This window comes from Ambystoma mexicanum, chromosome 1p (genome assembly GCF_040938575.1).
Source record: "Ambystoma mexicanum isolate Mex_15411 chromosome 1p, UKY_AmexF1_1, whole genome shotgun sequence".
Classification (NCBI taxonomy): domain Eukaryota; kingdom Metazoa; phylum Chordata; class Amphibia; order Caudata; family Ambystomatidae; genus Ambystoma; species Ambystoma mexicanum.
The window spans coordinates 773,939,619-773,957,452 of NC_090921.1; the positions used below are offsets into that span (position 1 = coordinate 773,939,619).

Genomic DNA, 17,834 nt, shown 5'->3' on the forward strand with positions numbered 1-17,834 from the left:
ATGTTTCTGGTGCCGTTTCATCTGGCAGGGATAAAAAAACACCATCGCCGACTCGCTCAGCAGAGAGCTGCGCTCGTGCCACGAGTGGGAACTACGACAGGATCTAGTGGACCGCCTCTTCCGACGGTGGGGCACACCCCAGATCGATCTGTTCGCGATGGCGACGAACTCCAAGTGCCGGAGGTTCGCCAGCAGGTTTCCCCAGCCGAGGAGCATGGGCGATGCTTTCTCGTTCCCCTGGGAGGGCCTGTTTCTATACGCGTTCCCTCCATTGCCATTGCTGATCCGGCTCATCAACCAGCTCAAGAGGTCACGGTGCAGGATGATCCTCGTCGCACCTGCGTGGCCGAGGCAGATATGGTTCCCGGACCTTCTAGACTTGTCAGCGTCCCCGTCAATCAAGCTGCCAGTGGACGTGGACCTTCTCTCCAGGGAAGGAGGCACCATCCTCCATCACGACCCGAAGTCGCTGAGCTTGCAGGCCTAGCTCCTGCAGCGTTAGAGTTTGGAGGATACGACATACCGGCCGACTGCAGAGAGGTTCTTGCAAAGGCCAGGGCGTCCTCAACTCTTAAATGCTACGGACACAAATGGAAGAGGTTCTCTGTCTGGTGCCACGCACAGAAGATGAACCCTCTACGGATTACGGCTCCCCAAGTACTGCCGTACCTACTGACGCTGGCCAAGGCTGGACTGGCGCACGCGTCCATCAAGATTCATCTTGCTGCGATCTCCCAATACACCAGAACCACAGGGCGGACGTCTTTGTGGTCTCATCGTCTGGTGAAAGAATTCATGAAGGGACTGTTCAGATCGTTACCGCCGGTGAGGGCTCCGGCCCCGGCGTGGGAGCTCAACGTGGTGCTGACCAAGCTCATGGGACCTCCGTTCGAGCCTCTGCGCTCGGCTCCGTTGAAGTTCTTGTCGTGAAAAACAGCGTTTCTTGTGGCCATCACCTCCGCACGACGGGTGGGAGAGATCCAGGCCCTTTCCTGCAAGGCCCCGTACTTGACTTTTCACGACACGAGGGTAGTGCTCAGGACGCACCCCTCCTTCATGCCCAAGGCACCGTCGGACTTCCACCTCAACGAACCCTTGGTGTTGCCTGTTTTCTTCCCGTCGCCTTCGTCGCCGGCTGAAAGGACTTTGCACTCGCTGGATGTGGCTAGAGCGGTGAAGTTCTACGTGGACCGCACGAAGTGTTTTCGGAAGACGTCACAACTCTTTGTGAACTTTGGACCTGTCAATCAGGGGAAGGCTCTCTCGAAGGCTTCCATTTCCAGATGGCTCTCCGGCTGTATCATGTACTGTCATCGGTTGGCAAACCGACCGCTGCCTGGCCGTCCGAGAGCCCATTCCACCAGAGCGATCGCAGCTACCACGGCATTCCTATCTGGTGTGCCCTTGCTGGACATCTGCAGGGCTGCTACGTGGAGGTCGACGCACACCTTCACGAAATTCTACTGCGTCGATCGGGATTCCAGGGAGGAGTCCAGGGTCGGCCAAGCAGTGCTGCGCAACCTGTTCGCCCAAGGTGAGCCTGGTGAGGAGGTAAGAGTGCTTAATGTTGAGTTTGATGTAATGCTTAATGTTGAGCCTTTGCCACCTCCCGTGGTTGTGCATGTGTGTACTGCTATGTATTCTTTATTCATGAGCATGTGAATCCATGCCAGACCCCATGCTGGAGAAGGAACAAGTTACTTACCTGTAACTGTTGTTCTCCAGCATGTGTCTGGCATGGATTCACATGCAAACCCTCCCGCCTACCCCTCTGCTGCTCTTCACTTGGTCATACTGCCACTTCACGTGCTACCAAAATCTGAAGATGGCTGCCAGAGGCGGGGCTTAGGTAGAGGGCAGTCATTGGCTGTGGTCAGTATGACGCAGAGATCAGTGATTGGTTACTACTACGAAAGACAGATCAGAAACGAAACTGATACTGATTTTTTCTTTACCGATGATTCCCAGCCTGACGACGGGGAATATTCATGAGCATGTGAATCCATGCCAGACCCATGCTGGAGAACAACAGTTACAGGTAAGTAACTTGTTCCTTACATTCCACTTTACGCATCAGATTGGCTGTCATCCAGCTCTGACCCACGAGTCTTGTTCTTTAGCTCTTATGTTCTGTCAACGTCTAATAGTACCAAATACGGAGCTAGACCTGGATGACTGCTTTGTTTGCATACCATTGACCTCGTCAGATCGACTGTCATCCAGCTTCGCCCCACAAGTGCTGCGTCTCAACATTTATGTATTGATTTAATATTATGCACCACGTACTGCCTAGTTAACACCCCACTCCAGAGGTATAGCTGCTCATGGCCGACGCACGGCCCCCCAAGCGATGCTGCAGATGCTTGTCATTCAGTTAAAGGTTTTTTGGGATGTTACCCATCTTATTGGGGGATGGGTGGTTTGGGAGGGGGTGTAAAGTTGATAAAATGCTTGACCTGTGACTGAGAACCCGAGCACTTGAATGTATCAAGTTTGGTATTGCCAGATCGAAGCCCCTGCGCGTTTGGTCTAGACCCTGTAGGTCATTCACCGAAATGGGCTATTGTCTAATATTGCTGTTCTCCCGTTTTAATGGCTGATAATTGTATTGTATGCATGAGCTGGAAGGTCAGGGGATTGGGTAATCACGCCAAAATGCGTAAAATGCTTTTTTATATCGAACGACACAGTTAAACTGCTGTTTTTGCAAGAAAAGCATGCCTTGTCCAGCGGTTGTGAAAGGTTCGAAGATCATGGGGCCCCCAACGCTACTACACAGATTACATCACCCAAAACCGTGGTGTCCTGATCTTAATCCATAAATCCCTAAAATGTCAGCCTAAAGCGACACAGATAGACCCCCTGGGGCGCTATGTGCTACTATTTGGGACCCTGGTGGGCAGAGAGGTCGTACTAAACATATGTGGTCCAATCATCGATGACCCTGACTTCTATTCATACCTGTCCTCCCTGTTTGCTGGATTCCCCATGGTCCCTATCCTCTGGGGCAGCGATTTTAACACGATTTTAGACATAGACCTTGATGGATCGGCCTCTAGTCCCCGCCAACTCTCCAGGGCAGCCAGAACCATCTTGGAGGTACAGACCCAGCTAGAGGTTACTGATGCATGGAGGCTGATTCATCCCAACTCCCGAGGTTAATCCTTTTATTCCTCAGTGCACAATTCGCATTCGCGCATTGACAGATGGCTTATCTCTGATATACTTGTCAGGACCATTACCCATAGGTCTATCCTTCCCAGAACTTTCTCAGACCACTCCCTCGGTGACAGTCTCCCTTGGGTGGGGTGCGGACAAACCGGGGATTAACTCATGGAGGTTGAAACCACTCTCTGCTTGATATTGCTTTTGAAACTGAACTGGGGACCTCCATTGATGACTTTTTGACCCTAAACACTGGGTCTGTTGATTCGCAAGCCACCCCCTGGGAGACGTTCAAAATGTATATCAGGGTTATTGCAATCTCCAAAGAGACAGGGATTCTCAGGGTGATCCGGAGGGAAATCGAAGAGAGTGAAACCCGTCTCGCCACCTTTGAAACCCAATAAACTTCCTCTCAGTTGCCCGCCATTCCTATTGATATGGGCACGGAGCTCGATGCGCCTGCACCCACGCAGAGTGTGAACGGAAGTTCATCGATGATCCACGCTCCGCTCGCAGTTACAGAGAGGTTGAGCGCTCTGGGCGTGTCCTAGCTAGATTGCTCCGAGACAATGTCAGTCTGCCAAGACAATCCGAGAGACCATTCAACCAGGGCGATCGCTGCTACAATGGCTTTCCTGCCCGGTATGCCCCTGCTGGACATCTGCAGGGCTGCTATGTGGAAGTCGACGCACACCTTCACGAAATTATACTGCATCGACAGGGATTCCAGGGAGGAGTCCAGAGTCAGCCAAGCAGTGCTGCGCAACCGGTTCACTTGAAGGTGAGCCTGGTGAGGAGGTAAGAGATGCTTATGTTGAGCCGTGCCACCTCCCGTGGTTGTGCATGTGTGTATTGTGCATGTGTGTACTGCTATGTATTCTTTATTCATGAGCATGTGAATCCATGCCAGACCCCATGCTGGAAAAGGAACAAGTTACTTACCTGTAACTGTTGTTCTCCAGCATGGGTCTGGCATGGATTCACATGCAACGCCTTCCCGCCTACCCCTCTGTGGCTCTTCGCTTGGTCCTACTGCCACTTTACGTGCTACCAAATCTGAAGATGGCTGCCTGAGGAGGCAAATAGGTAGAGGGCAGTCACTGGCTAGCGGCAGTATGACCCAGAGCTCAGTGATTGGTTGTTAGGGGAAAGACAGTTCAGAAATAAAACTGAAACTGATTTCTTCTTTACCGAGGATACCCAGCCTGACAACGGGGTATATTCATCAGCATGTGAATCCATGCCAGACCCGTGCTGGAGAACAGCACTTACAGGTAAGTAACTTGTTCCTTCTTTCTTACTCTCCTGTTTGACTTTGTGTTATTTCAACCACTCCTCTGTCTGCATTCTAAAGCTTCATCATTATTTCCTTCCTTGCAGTTCCCAGATGAAACTCTGCGTAGTGGTGAGCTGCTAAATATGATTGTCGCCGTCATCGATTCTGCACAGGTAATATTAGCTTACGTTACTCTGTTTTTTTTTGCACCTCTACTCTTCAATCCCTTCCATTCCTCTTACTTCGGGGTCCTACTTGAGTCCTCTTCCCACTCTTCATTCTAGTAGTTCCCAGTGTTTCCCTGCCTCCCTTCTCTTCGTTTTTGGTGTTTGCATCATTTTTATGCCCTCTTTTATTTATTTTGACATGTTGTAAAGTTGCAGCGGACTGCTTCAGATCGCTCAGACAAAAAATAAACAACATGTATAAAACAAAGGGAAATCAAGAACATTGCCCTAAAGTGCACTTAATAAATGTAAATCAGTAGGGCTACATATTACCATGGACAATGATGGAGCAGTGTTCGACAACAAGACTTGGTTTCTGATTAGACAATCAAAGTAGTGCAAGGTGCATTCCTAGATAACTGCACAGTGATTAGACATATAGAGAATACTTAACAGCCATACTATTGTTAACAAGGCATCCTGGGGATAAGTTATCTTAAGAAAAGAATTCTGACATTGGAATAGGGATGCAATGTTTTAGCAAGGTTATGTTATGTTGAATTGAACACTGCAGTGGACTTGTGTCTGAAAAGGTGGTTTCCGGAACTGAGTTGTTTGTCTGCAGATATTAGGTTTGTAGCTTGATTAGAAAGGGGTCTGTGGTTTTCATGTTTTGGTGGCTTGTTTCACTAGTCTTCTTGGCATGTGTAGTACGTGAGAGATGTGGGCGGATGGAAAAAAAGGGGGGGTTGGTTTGTTGGCTTCTGGTGATCTCTGGGTATTGAGTAGTTTTATTGTAGGTTTTTAATTCTGTATTGTCACATTTGCTTTAGTCGAGGAGTATGGTTTGTTGTGACACACGTCTGTTTATCTCGGTGAGTTGACTAGCAAGGTTTTTAGTCGTTCTCTGAATGTCAGGTGGTCCTCCGTTCTTATTTGCTTCAGTATTGAGTTCCATAGTTTGTCTATCAGGTAGGAGAAGACGGTTCCTCTGTCCTTTTCTCGCAGTGTCTTTTTTCTATTTGGCGGTCGTTGCTCAATCTGAAGTTATTCCTACGTCCCGTCCCCTTTCCTCTATCCTGGATGGGTGTCCCTCGCTAGGAACGGGAGACAGAACCTTTTTCACCAGAAAAAAATATTCCCCTTTAAATTTAGATTTGCGTGGGGGCGCGGGCCTGGTAGCATGCTCTCCCCTGACTCCGCCCACCGGCGCCATTCCCCAATCCTCTTTTCTGCGTTGACGGGAACGGACCGCTTTCACCAGCACTCTTGGTTTAGGCCTCCGGCATAGTAATTCCACGCGCTCTTGCCCAGAGAAGTCTTTTATTGTTGTCTTCTTCTGGTCTTCAATCAGATACTCTGTCCTCTGGCGCCACTCTCCTGCCCAGACCAGGTCGATGTCGGCGGGCTTCAGCGGGTGTTCAGCCTGCGAGGGGCTCTTCCCTACGTCCGACCCCCACGCTCTCTGCCTTGGCCCTGACCACAGGTGGGAGGGCTGAACCGCACGCGCCGCGCTTGCACCGCACACTCTGAAGAACATGTTCGCTCGGTGGAGGGAGCTCTTCGGAAAGTCGCATCTAAAGGACTTGAAGGAATTCCTCAAGCACAAGTCCAGGCCCAAGGTAGGGGCTCTGTTTTCATCCACACCCGCAAAGGCGACTCCTTCCCCAGGACCACCTGAGGAAGCACATGAGCTGGAGGGACCTTTTCAGGTTCTTGTACCAGTGCAGGAACCGAGGCTGCTACAGCTACCGGCCGTCAGTCCGAGGGGTCGCAAGACTCCTCCAGTGAGGGCACTGAGGGACTGCAAGATTCTCTCATGCAGGGTTTACACCCGAGGGGCTATGCTCTCGTACCAGACAAATGTCTGAGGGGGCGCCTGTACGCAGCACTACCGGTGACACAGCCGAGCACGGCAAGCGCCACGGCGCCGGCACGTGGCATGCAGCCGACAAGATTTCCGCCAGGCCAGATAAGGTGGCGGCTCGTCGGACACCATCCACCTTTGGGGAACAGGTAGGACTGATCTTGACCAGGCATGTGGGCCACGGCATAACCTTCTTTGCCACAGGGCAGGTACACCCCGCAGACTGTAAATCAGTGTGTATCCAGACCTCAGCACCCTCAGGGCCCCGCGTCCATGCCCGCACCTCTTAGTCTCCGCAGATGGGTGTCATCATCAGGGATGTGATCAAGGACATGCTCGCTCTGGTTCTGCCGCTAGCACCCACGGCCACTCTGCCCTTGGTTCCAGCGCTGCCCGTGCCAGTACCCACTACGCAAGCACCACCACAGCCGCTGCAACAGCCACCGGCTCCAGTCAGTACGCTACAGTTCCAGGCACACAGCACTCTTCCTGCGGCTCCAGATCAACAGGACACCATGGTTGACACGGATGAAGAGGAGGACCCGGACACGCCATCGTCGGCCAAGGCCTTCCACGAGCTGCTCGCCGGCCTGGCCAAATATTTGAGGCTTCCTCAGCCCGAGGTGGAACAACCAGAGAAGGGGGTCTTGGCAGAGGTCCTCACTCTACACCCCCTGGCTAGAGCGGGGATTCCGACGCAAAAGGACGTGGTCGTGCTGGCCAAGAAGTGATGGCTTAAACCCCATTCGGCGCAGCCTACCAACAGGCGCCTCAACACTTCAACACCAAAATTAGACAGATGAAGGGCGACCCCCTCTTGTTGTCGGCACACCCTCAGCCACACTCCACAGTGATCGCCGCAGCTTTGATCTACTCCAAGCCGCAATCGTCTTTGGCGACATCCACCTCGCCACTACTGGGAAAGGAGGAGAAAACCCTGCAAGTACACGGATACGGGAAGAACATGTACTCCAACGCTTCCCTCCATCTGCGTCAGTCTAATGTGAACGCTATGATTGCAGCTGTCAATCAGCGGCTTTGGTGGGAAATCGCTGACTTCTTTCCGAAACCTCCGGTGCAAAGTCAGGCACGCTTCAAGGCGGGGCTGGCCCAGGCCAAGATTGTCGCCCAAGACATAATGGAGTCTTCAGTGGCTCACATTGACACCTCTGGCCGTGCCATCTGCATCGCTACAGACATGAGAAGGACGGCCTGGCTTCGGGCAACTAAGTTCAACCTGGACATACAGGAACACATACTGGACCTTCCCTTTGAGAGTGGCGACCTCTTCAATTCCACCACGGACGAGGAACTGGATAAGAAGAAAAACAGTTCCCAGACTGCAAAATACTTATCCATCATCACGTATTCCCAGATGCACCAGCGTTCAGACAAGGGTCGGTCCTTCGGTGGGTTCCAGGGTTTCCAAGAACGACGGTCCAGGCAACCTGACGGGTCCCCCAGCCAGCACTGGCACAAGCAACACAAGGCAGCACACAAAAGCTTCTTGCAGTCCCCTTCCTCTAACTCAGCCTCAGACGAATAGAAGGCATGACGCGCCCATCCAGGTCCACGTGTCTCCGGTGGGGGGCAGGCTTGCCCTTCACTACCAATGCTGGCTCAAAAGGTTTGCGGACCCCTGGATCCGATCTGTGGTATCCACGGTCTACCGCCTACCAATCCCTCCCACTCCTCTATCCTCAGTTCCCACAGATTGGGACAACAACAACTCTGTTGGCGGAAATATGCTCGCTTGTAGAGAGTCAGGCGGTGCAAGAAGTCCTAGCCTCCCAGCGGGGTCTGGGCTTTTTGCCATACACAAGAAGAACCAGGCTGGCCTGAGAGTTGCATTGGACCTTTTCAACTTCTTCAAAAGTTCAAGATGGTTACTCTTGAACTTGAATGGCCTGGGGAATGACCAGGCCATTCCGACCTTGGCGGGCCCGGTAATTCCCCTTGCGCGGGACCCGGAGCAGGTACGTCCCCATTCCCATTTGAACCCCCATAGGGCTTGATGGGAACGGGGAGGATGGTAGCAGCGGTACCGTTCATAACGGTACCGTTGCTACCATCCGGTTCTGCTCGCGGGTGCCACTCTGCACGCTTGGTCTGACCAGGCACGCAGAGCGGCACCCGCGAGTAGCACTCTTAATGTGGCGGCATGGTAACAACGCTGCCGGTAGCAGTACCGGCGCCGTTGTTGCCTTACCGCTACAATCGTAATGAGGCCCATTGTGCAGGGGAGAATGGATGTGCTCCCTGGATCCGAAGGATGCTTACTTGCACATCTCAGTCTGGCAGACTCATCGGTCCTTTCTGAGGTTCAGGATCATGGGCTTCCACTTCCAATACAAAGCTCTACGCTTCGGCCTCAATTTGTCTTCCAGGGTCTTTACAAGACTGATGAACACGGTGGCTGCCCCCCTCGGGGCCCAGGGTCACCACATCTATCCATACCTAAACGACTGGCTCATCAGGGCAGTATCTCCAGAGCCAGTCCACCACACAGCCTCTGCCCTCATGCTTACACTACACGAGTTGGCATTTTCCATAAATCTCAAGAAATCACAGCTGGAACGCATGCAGTCTGACGTTCCTGGACCTCATTTGGAATACGGGCTCAGAGAGGATATTTCACTCAGAGGACAAGATCACAGCCATCAAGAGGGGCATGGGGCGCTTTCTAAGCAGAGCGGTGACCTAGGCATGGTGTTACCAACACCTCTTGGGCACTATGGCAGCATGTCTCCTGGCAGTGCCTCACACGAGACTCAAAATGAGGAGATTGTAGTTGCAATGGAATGGAATGTAGTCCTGGAATCAGGAGAAGGGTTCCCAGGTGGAACTAGTCAACATCCCACCATATCTCCACCAGGATCTGGTCTGGTGAAGCAGGGACAGCAACTTGCGGAGAGGCAGGCCCCTTCGTCCACCAGCTCAACAGGTCATCACCACGGATTCATCCCTGGAGGGTTTGGGAACTACACTGGAAAGCCACAGTGTCCATGGAGTATGGTCCCGGCAGGACCAGGAGGCACACATCAACTGGCTGGAGTTGATGGCCATCTGTCTCTCTCTCAAAGCCTTCCTCCCGATGATCAGTGGTAAGTCGGTCCTCATTCAAACGGACAGCTCCACCAGCATGTATTATATCAACAAGCAGGGGGGCACCAGGTCCCCTCCCCTATGCACCTTAGCAGTCAACATCTGGGAGTGGGCCCTGGAAAACAGCATGCACTTGACAGCAATTCACGAGTGGCAACTGGACCACAGGTCCTTCAGGGGATCTTAAGCAGGTGGGGGTCATCCTCAAGTGGATCTCTTCGCCACCTGGTGCAACAGGAGGTGCCCCCAGTTTGTGTCCTTACTCACTGGGCTACATGATGCAGATTCAGTGGAACAACATGCACACGTATGCCTTCCCTCCCACTCCCCTCGTCCACAGGGTAGTATGCAGGATCCGGGCATCCAAACAACTACGGATCATCCTCATATTTACCTGGTGGCCAGCAAGTCTGTGGTTCTCGGAACTCCTCAGCCTGTCGGAGCAGCCCGCGATGCATCTTCTGCTGGGCTCAGCTCACCTACTATCCCAGCAGGGAGGCACGGTCATCCACCCCGCCCCTCAGAGGTTAGCCCTTGCAGCGTGGTTCCTGAACACACATCTGCCTCCGTCAGTCGAAACTGGACATCGTACATCGCGCAGAGTGATGCTACCAGGGGCCAGTTCAAAAGCAAAAGTAGCAAGTTTTGTCACTGTGCGGCTTCAAAAGAGGTTGATCCACTGACCTGCACGTTGGACGATGTGCTATCCTACTCTGCACTCGCTCACTCGGGGGTGCAGATAGACACATGCCACAACTATTTAGCGGCCATCGGAGCCTACCGGAACTCAGAGGAGGAGGTGTTTGCCTCCTCCAACCCAGTGGTTTAGACACGTGGTGGGCCTGACCAGGCTCTACCCGCCTATCAAGTAGCCACACCCGGTGTGGGACCTCAATGTTGTCCTGGGTGCCCTGGCGCATAAACCATTCGAGCCAATGGCGTCTGCGGACATCTGACTGGTCACCATTAAGACAGCCCTCCTGGTGGGCCTGTCCTCTGCACGCAGGTGTTAGGGAGAATTCCCAATAAAAGGCTGATTCCCCTTACCTAATGAGTCCCTCAGCAGCTTTGCTGGATTTCTAGGGTTTATTTTCTTCACCTGGTAAGAGTGTGAGCCTTTTTCCCACTCTTACATGTGTTTTACTGTGTGTATTTTTACTGTTTGTGTGATCTTGGCCACTGGAGCCTCACCTACTCCAAGTGCACCACTTCAGTGCAGTGACACAGGGTTGTTTTTAGGGCTTCCCTCTGACATTTTTCTGGGGCTGACTGTTAGGCAGAATCCTCCGCAGTACCCTTAGGGAACACTACAGTTGATTAAGTCTACAAGTGGCAGTACAATTTCACCTTTGGTACAAGCCTGTACTACACAGTTATAGTGGTACTATTGATTGCACAAGGGTGTTGTTCCTCTACAGGGCTTTGTTGCGGGAGAGCGCAGGCTTCAGCGCCTACAATTACAGAGGAGCTGCACGACGTGAACAGTCCTGCGTTTGTGTCCACTGATATAACCGCTTTGGAAGCGTGGAGCGTGGCGCAGAGTTCGGTGGCGAGTTCCCAGTCTGCCCCAGGCCGCCATGGCAGACTCAAAAAAACTGGGTCCACAAACCCGGCACAAAACACTGCAACAACGCCGCATGTTGAACCCCTGGACGGCAGCAAATAAAGCTGATGCATCGAATGGTAAGGTAAGCAAACAGATTGTTACCTTGCCGGTGAACAAAGCTCCCAAGCCTATGGGTGCTGCGGTCACTGGCACTCATGGTGAAAACGGCGAAAATGTTGTTGAAGTTAGCCCGGAATTCACGCCACGGGCGCTCCCCGATATGCTACCCAAAAAACATAAAGGTGATGAAATTGACGTTGAGTAAGAAGCCTTGGAGCAAGACTTGTCTGCCCCAATAGTGCTACCTGAAGCCGCCTTGTTGTCCCTAAATAATTTGGAACCAATCGCTAATCTGATGCCTGAAATAAGGAAAGTGACAATCAGTCCTGATACTCCTGACCTCTTCTATTCACCTTTTGAAATTACCGACGCTGATCTAATATTGGTATCAACATTCGAATCTGATAAAACCAATTTACAATGCGCACAAGGCTCATGGCCCAACACACTGGATATTCCTATCCAAGGCACACATACTGCAAGTGCCTCTGCAGCTGTAAATAACTTCATTGATATGACATTATTTGAAGGCCAGAGAGATGAAGCTGATGTACGTGAGATGGAAAACAATTCTGAGGACATCCCTACTTTAGCTGATAAAGGGTCGCAAACGGCTAAAGAGGGGCACAAACTGATGGACGCACTGGTAATAAAAGACATTGGGTTGGCGCCTAGTGGGAAAAAGGTGCTACGTTATCATGCAGTGCTCAATAAGTGTATTCAAGAGCCTTTTGTGAGACGACCACTGAAATTTCTAGCCTTACCCATCAACGACACAAATTAAGTTGAACACCCCGCGCCTCATCAAATCGAGGAGACACTGACAAAATCTTAACCAGCCGAAAAAAATGGAGGCTGTGGTTGCAACGACAGGCACGGGACCTTTATTGCAGGACAAAACAAAATAGTTTTGTCAGACCAATTTACATCAGCCTCCCAAACCGACAACTATGACGGAAAGCCGGCATTCCCCGGAACGGCTCACTGTCCCAGAATCATCAGCTCTATATGCAGAGGCATTGGCTGAAAAAAATAATAAACATAAAACCCCTGATTCGTTAAAAAGACTTGGTGACTTGGTGACTATCGGTCTCTCAGAACTTGCGAAGAATAAGACGAGCACTCCAATGGCGATTTGCAAGGAAGCAACACAATGCAAAAAGACCACTGTCAGCTCAGAGCAATGGGCTTCTATCCGAATCCCAAATGCCAAAAGAGGAGCTTTCAAATCATTCAAGTATTGGGGCAGAAAATATCTCTCATGCACCCGCAAAGGCTAGTCTATCATCTGCAGCTGCAATGTAAATCCATAACAATGGGTTGGCAGCATCATCTTTAGCCATGATTCCTTTTGTGAAACTGTATGAAGCCCTAAGAGACACAATTCATGACCAAGGAGCAATGTTATCAAACTTGAACCTAAAATTAGAGCAAATCGAAAATTTCAATTGCTTGCTTAAAAACAAAATACAAGCTGAAGCTGAACGAACTATACAGTGGCAGCAAAGGCTATGCGACCTAGTGGCTCGACACCACTGCCAAAATGACAACCTAACTGAAGGTCTCTTGGAAGCTATCAAATGGATGCGAAAAAAGCATGGCCCTGAGGCTGCTGTTTGTACTGGAAAATGTACTAAACATACCAACATAGAAGGATCCAATACGGCGCATGCGGCTGCAGACTCCGAGGCCAATACAAATCAAATTGGCAAGGATTCCTTGTCCAATGGTCACCCTGTTGAGCTTCAGCAAATCTCAACCATATCTAAACCTGTGGACGGGTCTGGCTGTCCCAAAAGTTTACCTGCTGAGAATATCAAAAATGCAAAGGGATTACAACAACCTCCTAACGCCGGCACGGACAATGACGAGGGAAGTGAAGGAGTCGGAGGAATCGAATGTGTGGCGCCCATCCAAGAGCCATTGATTCTGCCAGAGAAACATTTCTTGTCATTTGGTATTTTTACTGGCACAGCAAGACCTATAATACCAATAGCAAATTCTAAAAATCTGATTGCTATTAGTAGGCACCGCTGAAGTACGAAAAACAGCAAAGATGGGCAAAAGGCCTGGTAACACAAAGGTAAAGAAATCTATAAGAAATGTATCACCACCAAAGCCCAGCCTATTTCAAAGAGACACTGGAGTCAAAACTAAAAGGCCCGATTTGGCTATAAAAAAAACCTCTCAAGCGGAAAGCAAAAAGCAGCTCAAAAACGAAGAATTATATCTGACTCTGAAACAAATGGATCCTCTTACGCACCCTCTTCAATTGATCTGTGTGATTTATCCACATACTCGATAAATGATGATCAAGAGGTGTCCATTGCTTCTAGCTCACATCAACATGCAACAAGGAGGGAAAGCGGCCTGAACTCGAAGGAAACTAAGACGGCTTGTGCGAAAACTATGTCCGAGCTTTTACCCAGAAAGCAGGACACTGCAGTTAATGAACCTAATGAACGCGCAAATGACCAAAGGTTAAATCCGAAATTCACGGCAAATCAACGCAAACAGCGCGTTCACTTTAAAACAAGTTAATGCCAACAAAGTCACCAAAAGTCCATTGCAATGCTGCAAACTACGATTACAAAATATTCAAAGCGATGAATCGGAAGTTAATTTAAATCGAACGAACATAATGAAACTTTTCAAATGTATCCCATTGTTGCGCACAATCGAATCGGATGACATAAATATTGTAGAATACGCAACTGAAAAGTATTCAGGCCAAGTGCTTCTATACAGACTCTCCAGGATTTTGCGGCATGAAATGGCAAATTTTGCGGCATGAAATGGCAAATTTTGCAGCACAAACCTTTATTTACTGCGGCATTTTTGCAGGACATTTTGTATTAACTGGAGGGTTTAAGATTGCCACATTGCAGGAAATAGGCAGAGTGCAAGGCTACAAGAGAGCAAGGGTATCATTATTATGCATCTTGTGCATTAATTTAATTGGAAGAGTCCCAGATGTCTCTGGCTTGGCAGAACAGTGTTTGATTTGGCTACATTTCTGGTTTAATGTTCATGCCTATTTAATAGTATTAACTAAATTTGATCATTATCAATTGTAATCCGGAAAATATTCCCCTTCTATGTTCTCCAATCCCCCAAACACCTCTCTCACCAACACACATCTCACCAACTCTCCATCACAACTTGCATTTCTTAACCTCTCACTCTGTCATACAAATACTCACGTGCCATGTCACACTGTCAAGTCACAATTTGCACTGCCCAGCCTCTGCCACACTCCAAATCATACTCCCAACTCACACCTTACACTTTACAATACCTCCCGCAATATACAGTCCTTCATTCTTTTGTGCTGCTGCTTCATCTTGCATCCTTTCTCCCATTCTATCGCACTCTTCCCTCATCCTTTTTCCCAATCTGCAGCTCACTGCCTCTTTCTGGCCATCCGCTTCCTCTTTGCTTTCTCGCTCACTGACCACACGCTCCCTCTACTTTCTGTACCTCTGCTCGCTCTGAGATTTCTGGCCCACCGCATCACTGCTTCCTCTGCTCTCTTGTGCAGCGCTTCCTCCTCCGACCCACTGCTCCCCCTTTGCTTTCTTGCCTATCACTTCACATCTCACCCATCACTCTCCCTCTCTCTCTAGTGTAACCATTTTTTAAATTTTTTTAAATGTAGATTTTGACCCAGTTCCTCAAATAATGGGGCATTTAAAAAAAGAACGGAGGATATGCTATTTTTAGAGAACCCATTTTTGGAAATGAGCAGGTCACCTTATTCTCAAAAGTGACCGGCGCATTTCCACAGGCTTGAGCTGTAGCGTAAATTGTGCCCTGGCCAGCTGCCTTGAATGGTGTTCTGGATTGTTTGACCGAAGTGTAATTATTTGCGGCGGAATTGACCTTAGTCAATTTTGCTGCGAATTGATTTGCACTTCAGCCAAACAATCCAAAATGTACCTTTCACCACCACCCCACCCCATCCCCTACTTAACTGCTTGGTCGCTGCCGCTTCCCCTGCAACCCTGCAGTGCCAGATCCGTCCCTCTAACGCGGGTCGGATCCGACTCCGCAGGGTTCCTTTTTCGTTATTTTTTATTTTTTCTGTCCCCGCCTCCAATTTTTGAGAAAAAAGGGGAAAACACTTCTGCAACCACCCTAGAGCAAAAATACTGAACATGGGGAGCGGGTGATACCTCCGCAACACATGTTCAGTATTTATAGAAATCGATCGAATAGTACTGGATGAAATTGGTCAAATTGTAACATTCAATAGATTTTTGTAATCAAAATGGGCAGTACTTTAAATAGAATCGCTCTCCCGACAGTGTTCTGCAAGCTCCCAGCGCCTTTCACAGGGACAGGCAATCCAGGTGTCTGCCGCTGTAAAATGCGACCGAAAAAATGCATTTTTATCCTGTTTGAGGAACAGAAATGCAAGCGACTCAGCAGCGGTTCATACCTTAAAAGAAATGCATGACAGGGTCAGGAAAGACCCTGTCATGCAGTGGCAGCCCCACATCCCATGCGCGTAGCGGTGCCTACAATTTCTGCACATTTAAAAGTGCATCTTGCTTGGTAATGAGGAATGTGCTTTTAAATTGACAGAAACACCACTTTATTTGATGAAGGAGGTGAAAAAGGCCATCTGAATGGGCGCACATATAAAATGTGCCCATTCATGTGTCCCTTGTGGATTGGGCTGCACTTTTTTGGGGTGCAAGTGATTTCATTTCTTGTGTTTAAAAAAAAAAAAAAAAGTTGAGAACCTGGCACCCTGAGTATTATTTCTTTGAAAACAGTAATTTGTGCAGATTACTTTGAAAAAAAAGGATTTTTTTTTTTTTTAAAGATGTTGTTTTTGTACAAAACAGCCGTTTTTGCGGGATCGCAAAATCGCTATAAGCTGGAGGGTCTGTCTATACATTGATTCGGCAGGAGTTCGAAACACTGTATTAAGAGCCAGCGAAGATCTTCGATTCTTCGGATTTGAGATTTCGGTTGAACCCGACAAGGATTGCATCTCACGAGAAGAAAAAGGAACAAAGACTTCCCAACACAACCTGGAGCGCGTTGACTCAGTAAATTTACGGAAATCTATGAGGCTTGCGCAGAACACAAGTCAAGATCGACCTCTGTCAAACTCACTATCAGCCAAAAAAGGAAACCTAAACAAGCATTGCACGTCTTAGCCATGAATAACAGATCACGATAGTCCATGTACGATCTTAACTTGGAACACACATGGATATAAACACCTATTTAATGACTTTAACATCTCTCTGGAAAATGTGTTTACATTCTGTTTACAAGAAACATGGCTATGCAATGCTCCAACGCGCGTTGGGTTCACCTCCTTGCTCAATCCAGCTGTAAGAAATGTTAAAGGGCGTCCAATCTCTGGTCTACTTACGATGGTGAGAATAACTCGATCATGGTCGGCCCCAGTTTCGGTCAATCCAAATCCGTTTGTGCAAGGCACAATTATTCACACGATGGAAGAACGTACTCAGTCCAGGAAGCATCTATTAATAGTCAATGGATATTGGAACCCCGCAAAAATCAGCACACATGATTTTGTAAATGCAATCACACAGCTAATTGATGAGTCTATGCTAGCTTATAACAACCTGTATGTGATCTGATGCGGAGATTTAAACTGCACCTGGTTCCAGTACGATCAAAATTTGCAGGCCTATAAACTCTTGTCAAAAGATCGTTTAGATGCAAGAGGCAAGCGATGGCAAAACGCCATGAGTACTCGCGACCTCTTAATGTTAAATGGCTCTGCAAAAGGGGATGTTCCTGCAAAAGCGGCTTGGCATCGTGAAATATCCCATAGCATTCTCGATTATATATGGGTCTCCAGAAACATCGAATCAAAATCCATAGATCTTCAAATCCAACAAATGAAACATAGTGATCATTGTATTTTGAAATTTGGTTGTATGATGGATGTGACCACATCCGACACCACCTACAAACTGCCTATAGAAATGAATGCTGGCAGGAATAGTCTTCGAGTAAACGGAAACCAAATACACAACCTTGGCACTAAGCTTATGAATATTCCAGCTGGACAGGGAATTGACTATATTCCGCTGTTGACTGATTACATCATTGATGCCAATTCTTCCATGTGTTATGGACGATTACATAAACGTCTATACAGCAAAGCCTTGCATGAAGGAAAAAAAGAAAATGCAGAGAGATCTGAGAGTAATAAAAAAAGGCATGCTGAGGAAAGATGTGCAAGAAGCGGTTAAAGCTAGACGTGCTCTATATCGAAATTGGGCAAAATCTCACTCCATTATCGTTGATCAAGACCGGGCGGAATTAATGCTAAACCTACTTGTTACTAAGAACACGCGAGAAATTTGGCCGATCCTGAACAAGGAATGTTCAAAACATACACCTACGCCAACAAACACAATCTCAGGAGATGCTTGGGTATTGCATTTTTCAACGGTTTTTAAGAAACCATCATTTGAGGCAACGAATATAATAAATGTGGAGGAAACCCAATGGGCCGTCAAAATGTCACTAGATGAGATTGTGAGAGCAATAACAGCACTAAAAAATTCACGCGCTGCCGGACCTGATTTGATC

At 48.9% G+C, this 17,834-nt stretch overlaps 1 protein-coding gene across 2 annotated transcripts in view; it reads left to right on the forward strand.

Annotated features, from left to right (window-relative positions):
* INTS3 (integrator complex subunit 3) overlaps positions 1–17,834 on the forward strand; it is a 1,800,341-nt gene that overhangs the window by 1,067,818 nt on the left and 714,689 nt on the right. For both annotated transcript variants that reach the window (XM_069651244.1, XM_069651252.1), the window contains exon 22: positions 4,546–4,614. In XM_069651244.1, the coding sequence (XP_069507345.1) occupies positions 4,546–4,614 (69 nt within the window). The remainder of the gene's footprint in view (positions 1–4,545; positions 4,615–17,834) is intronic.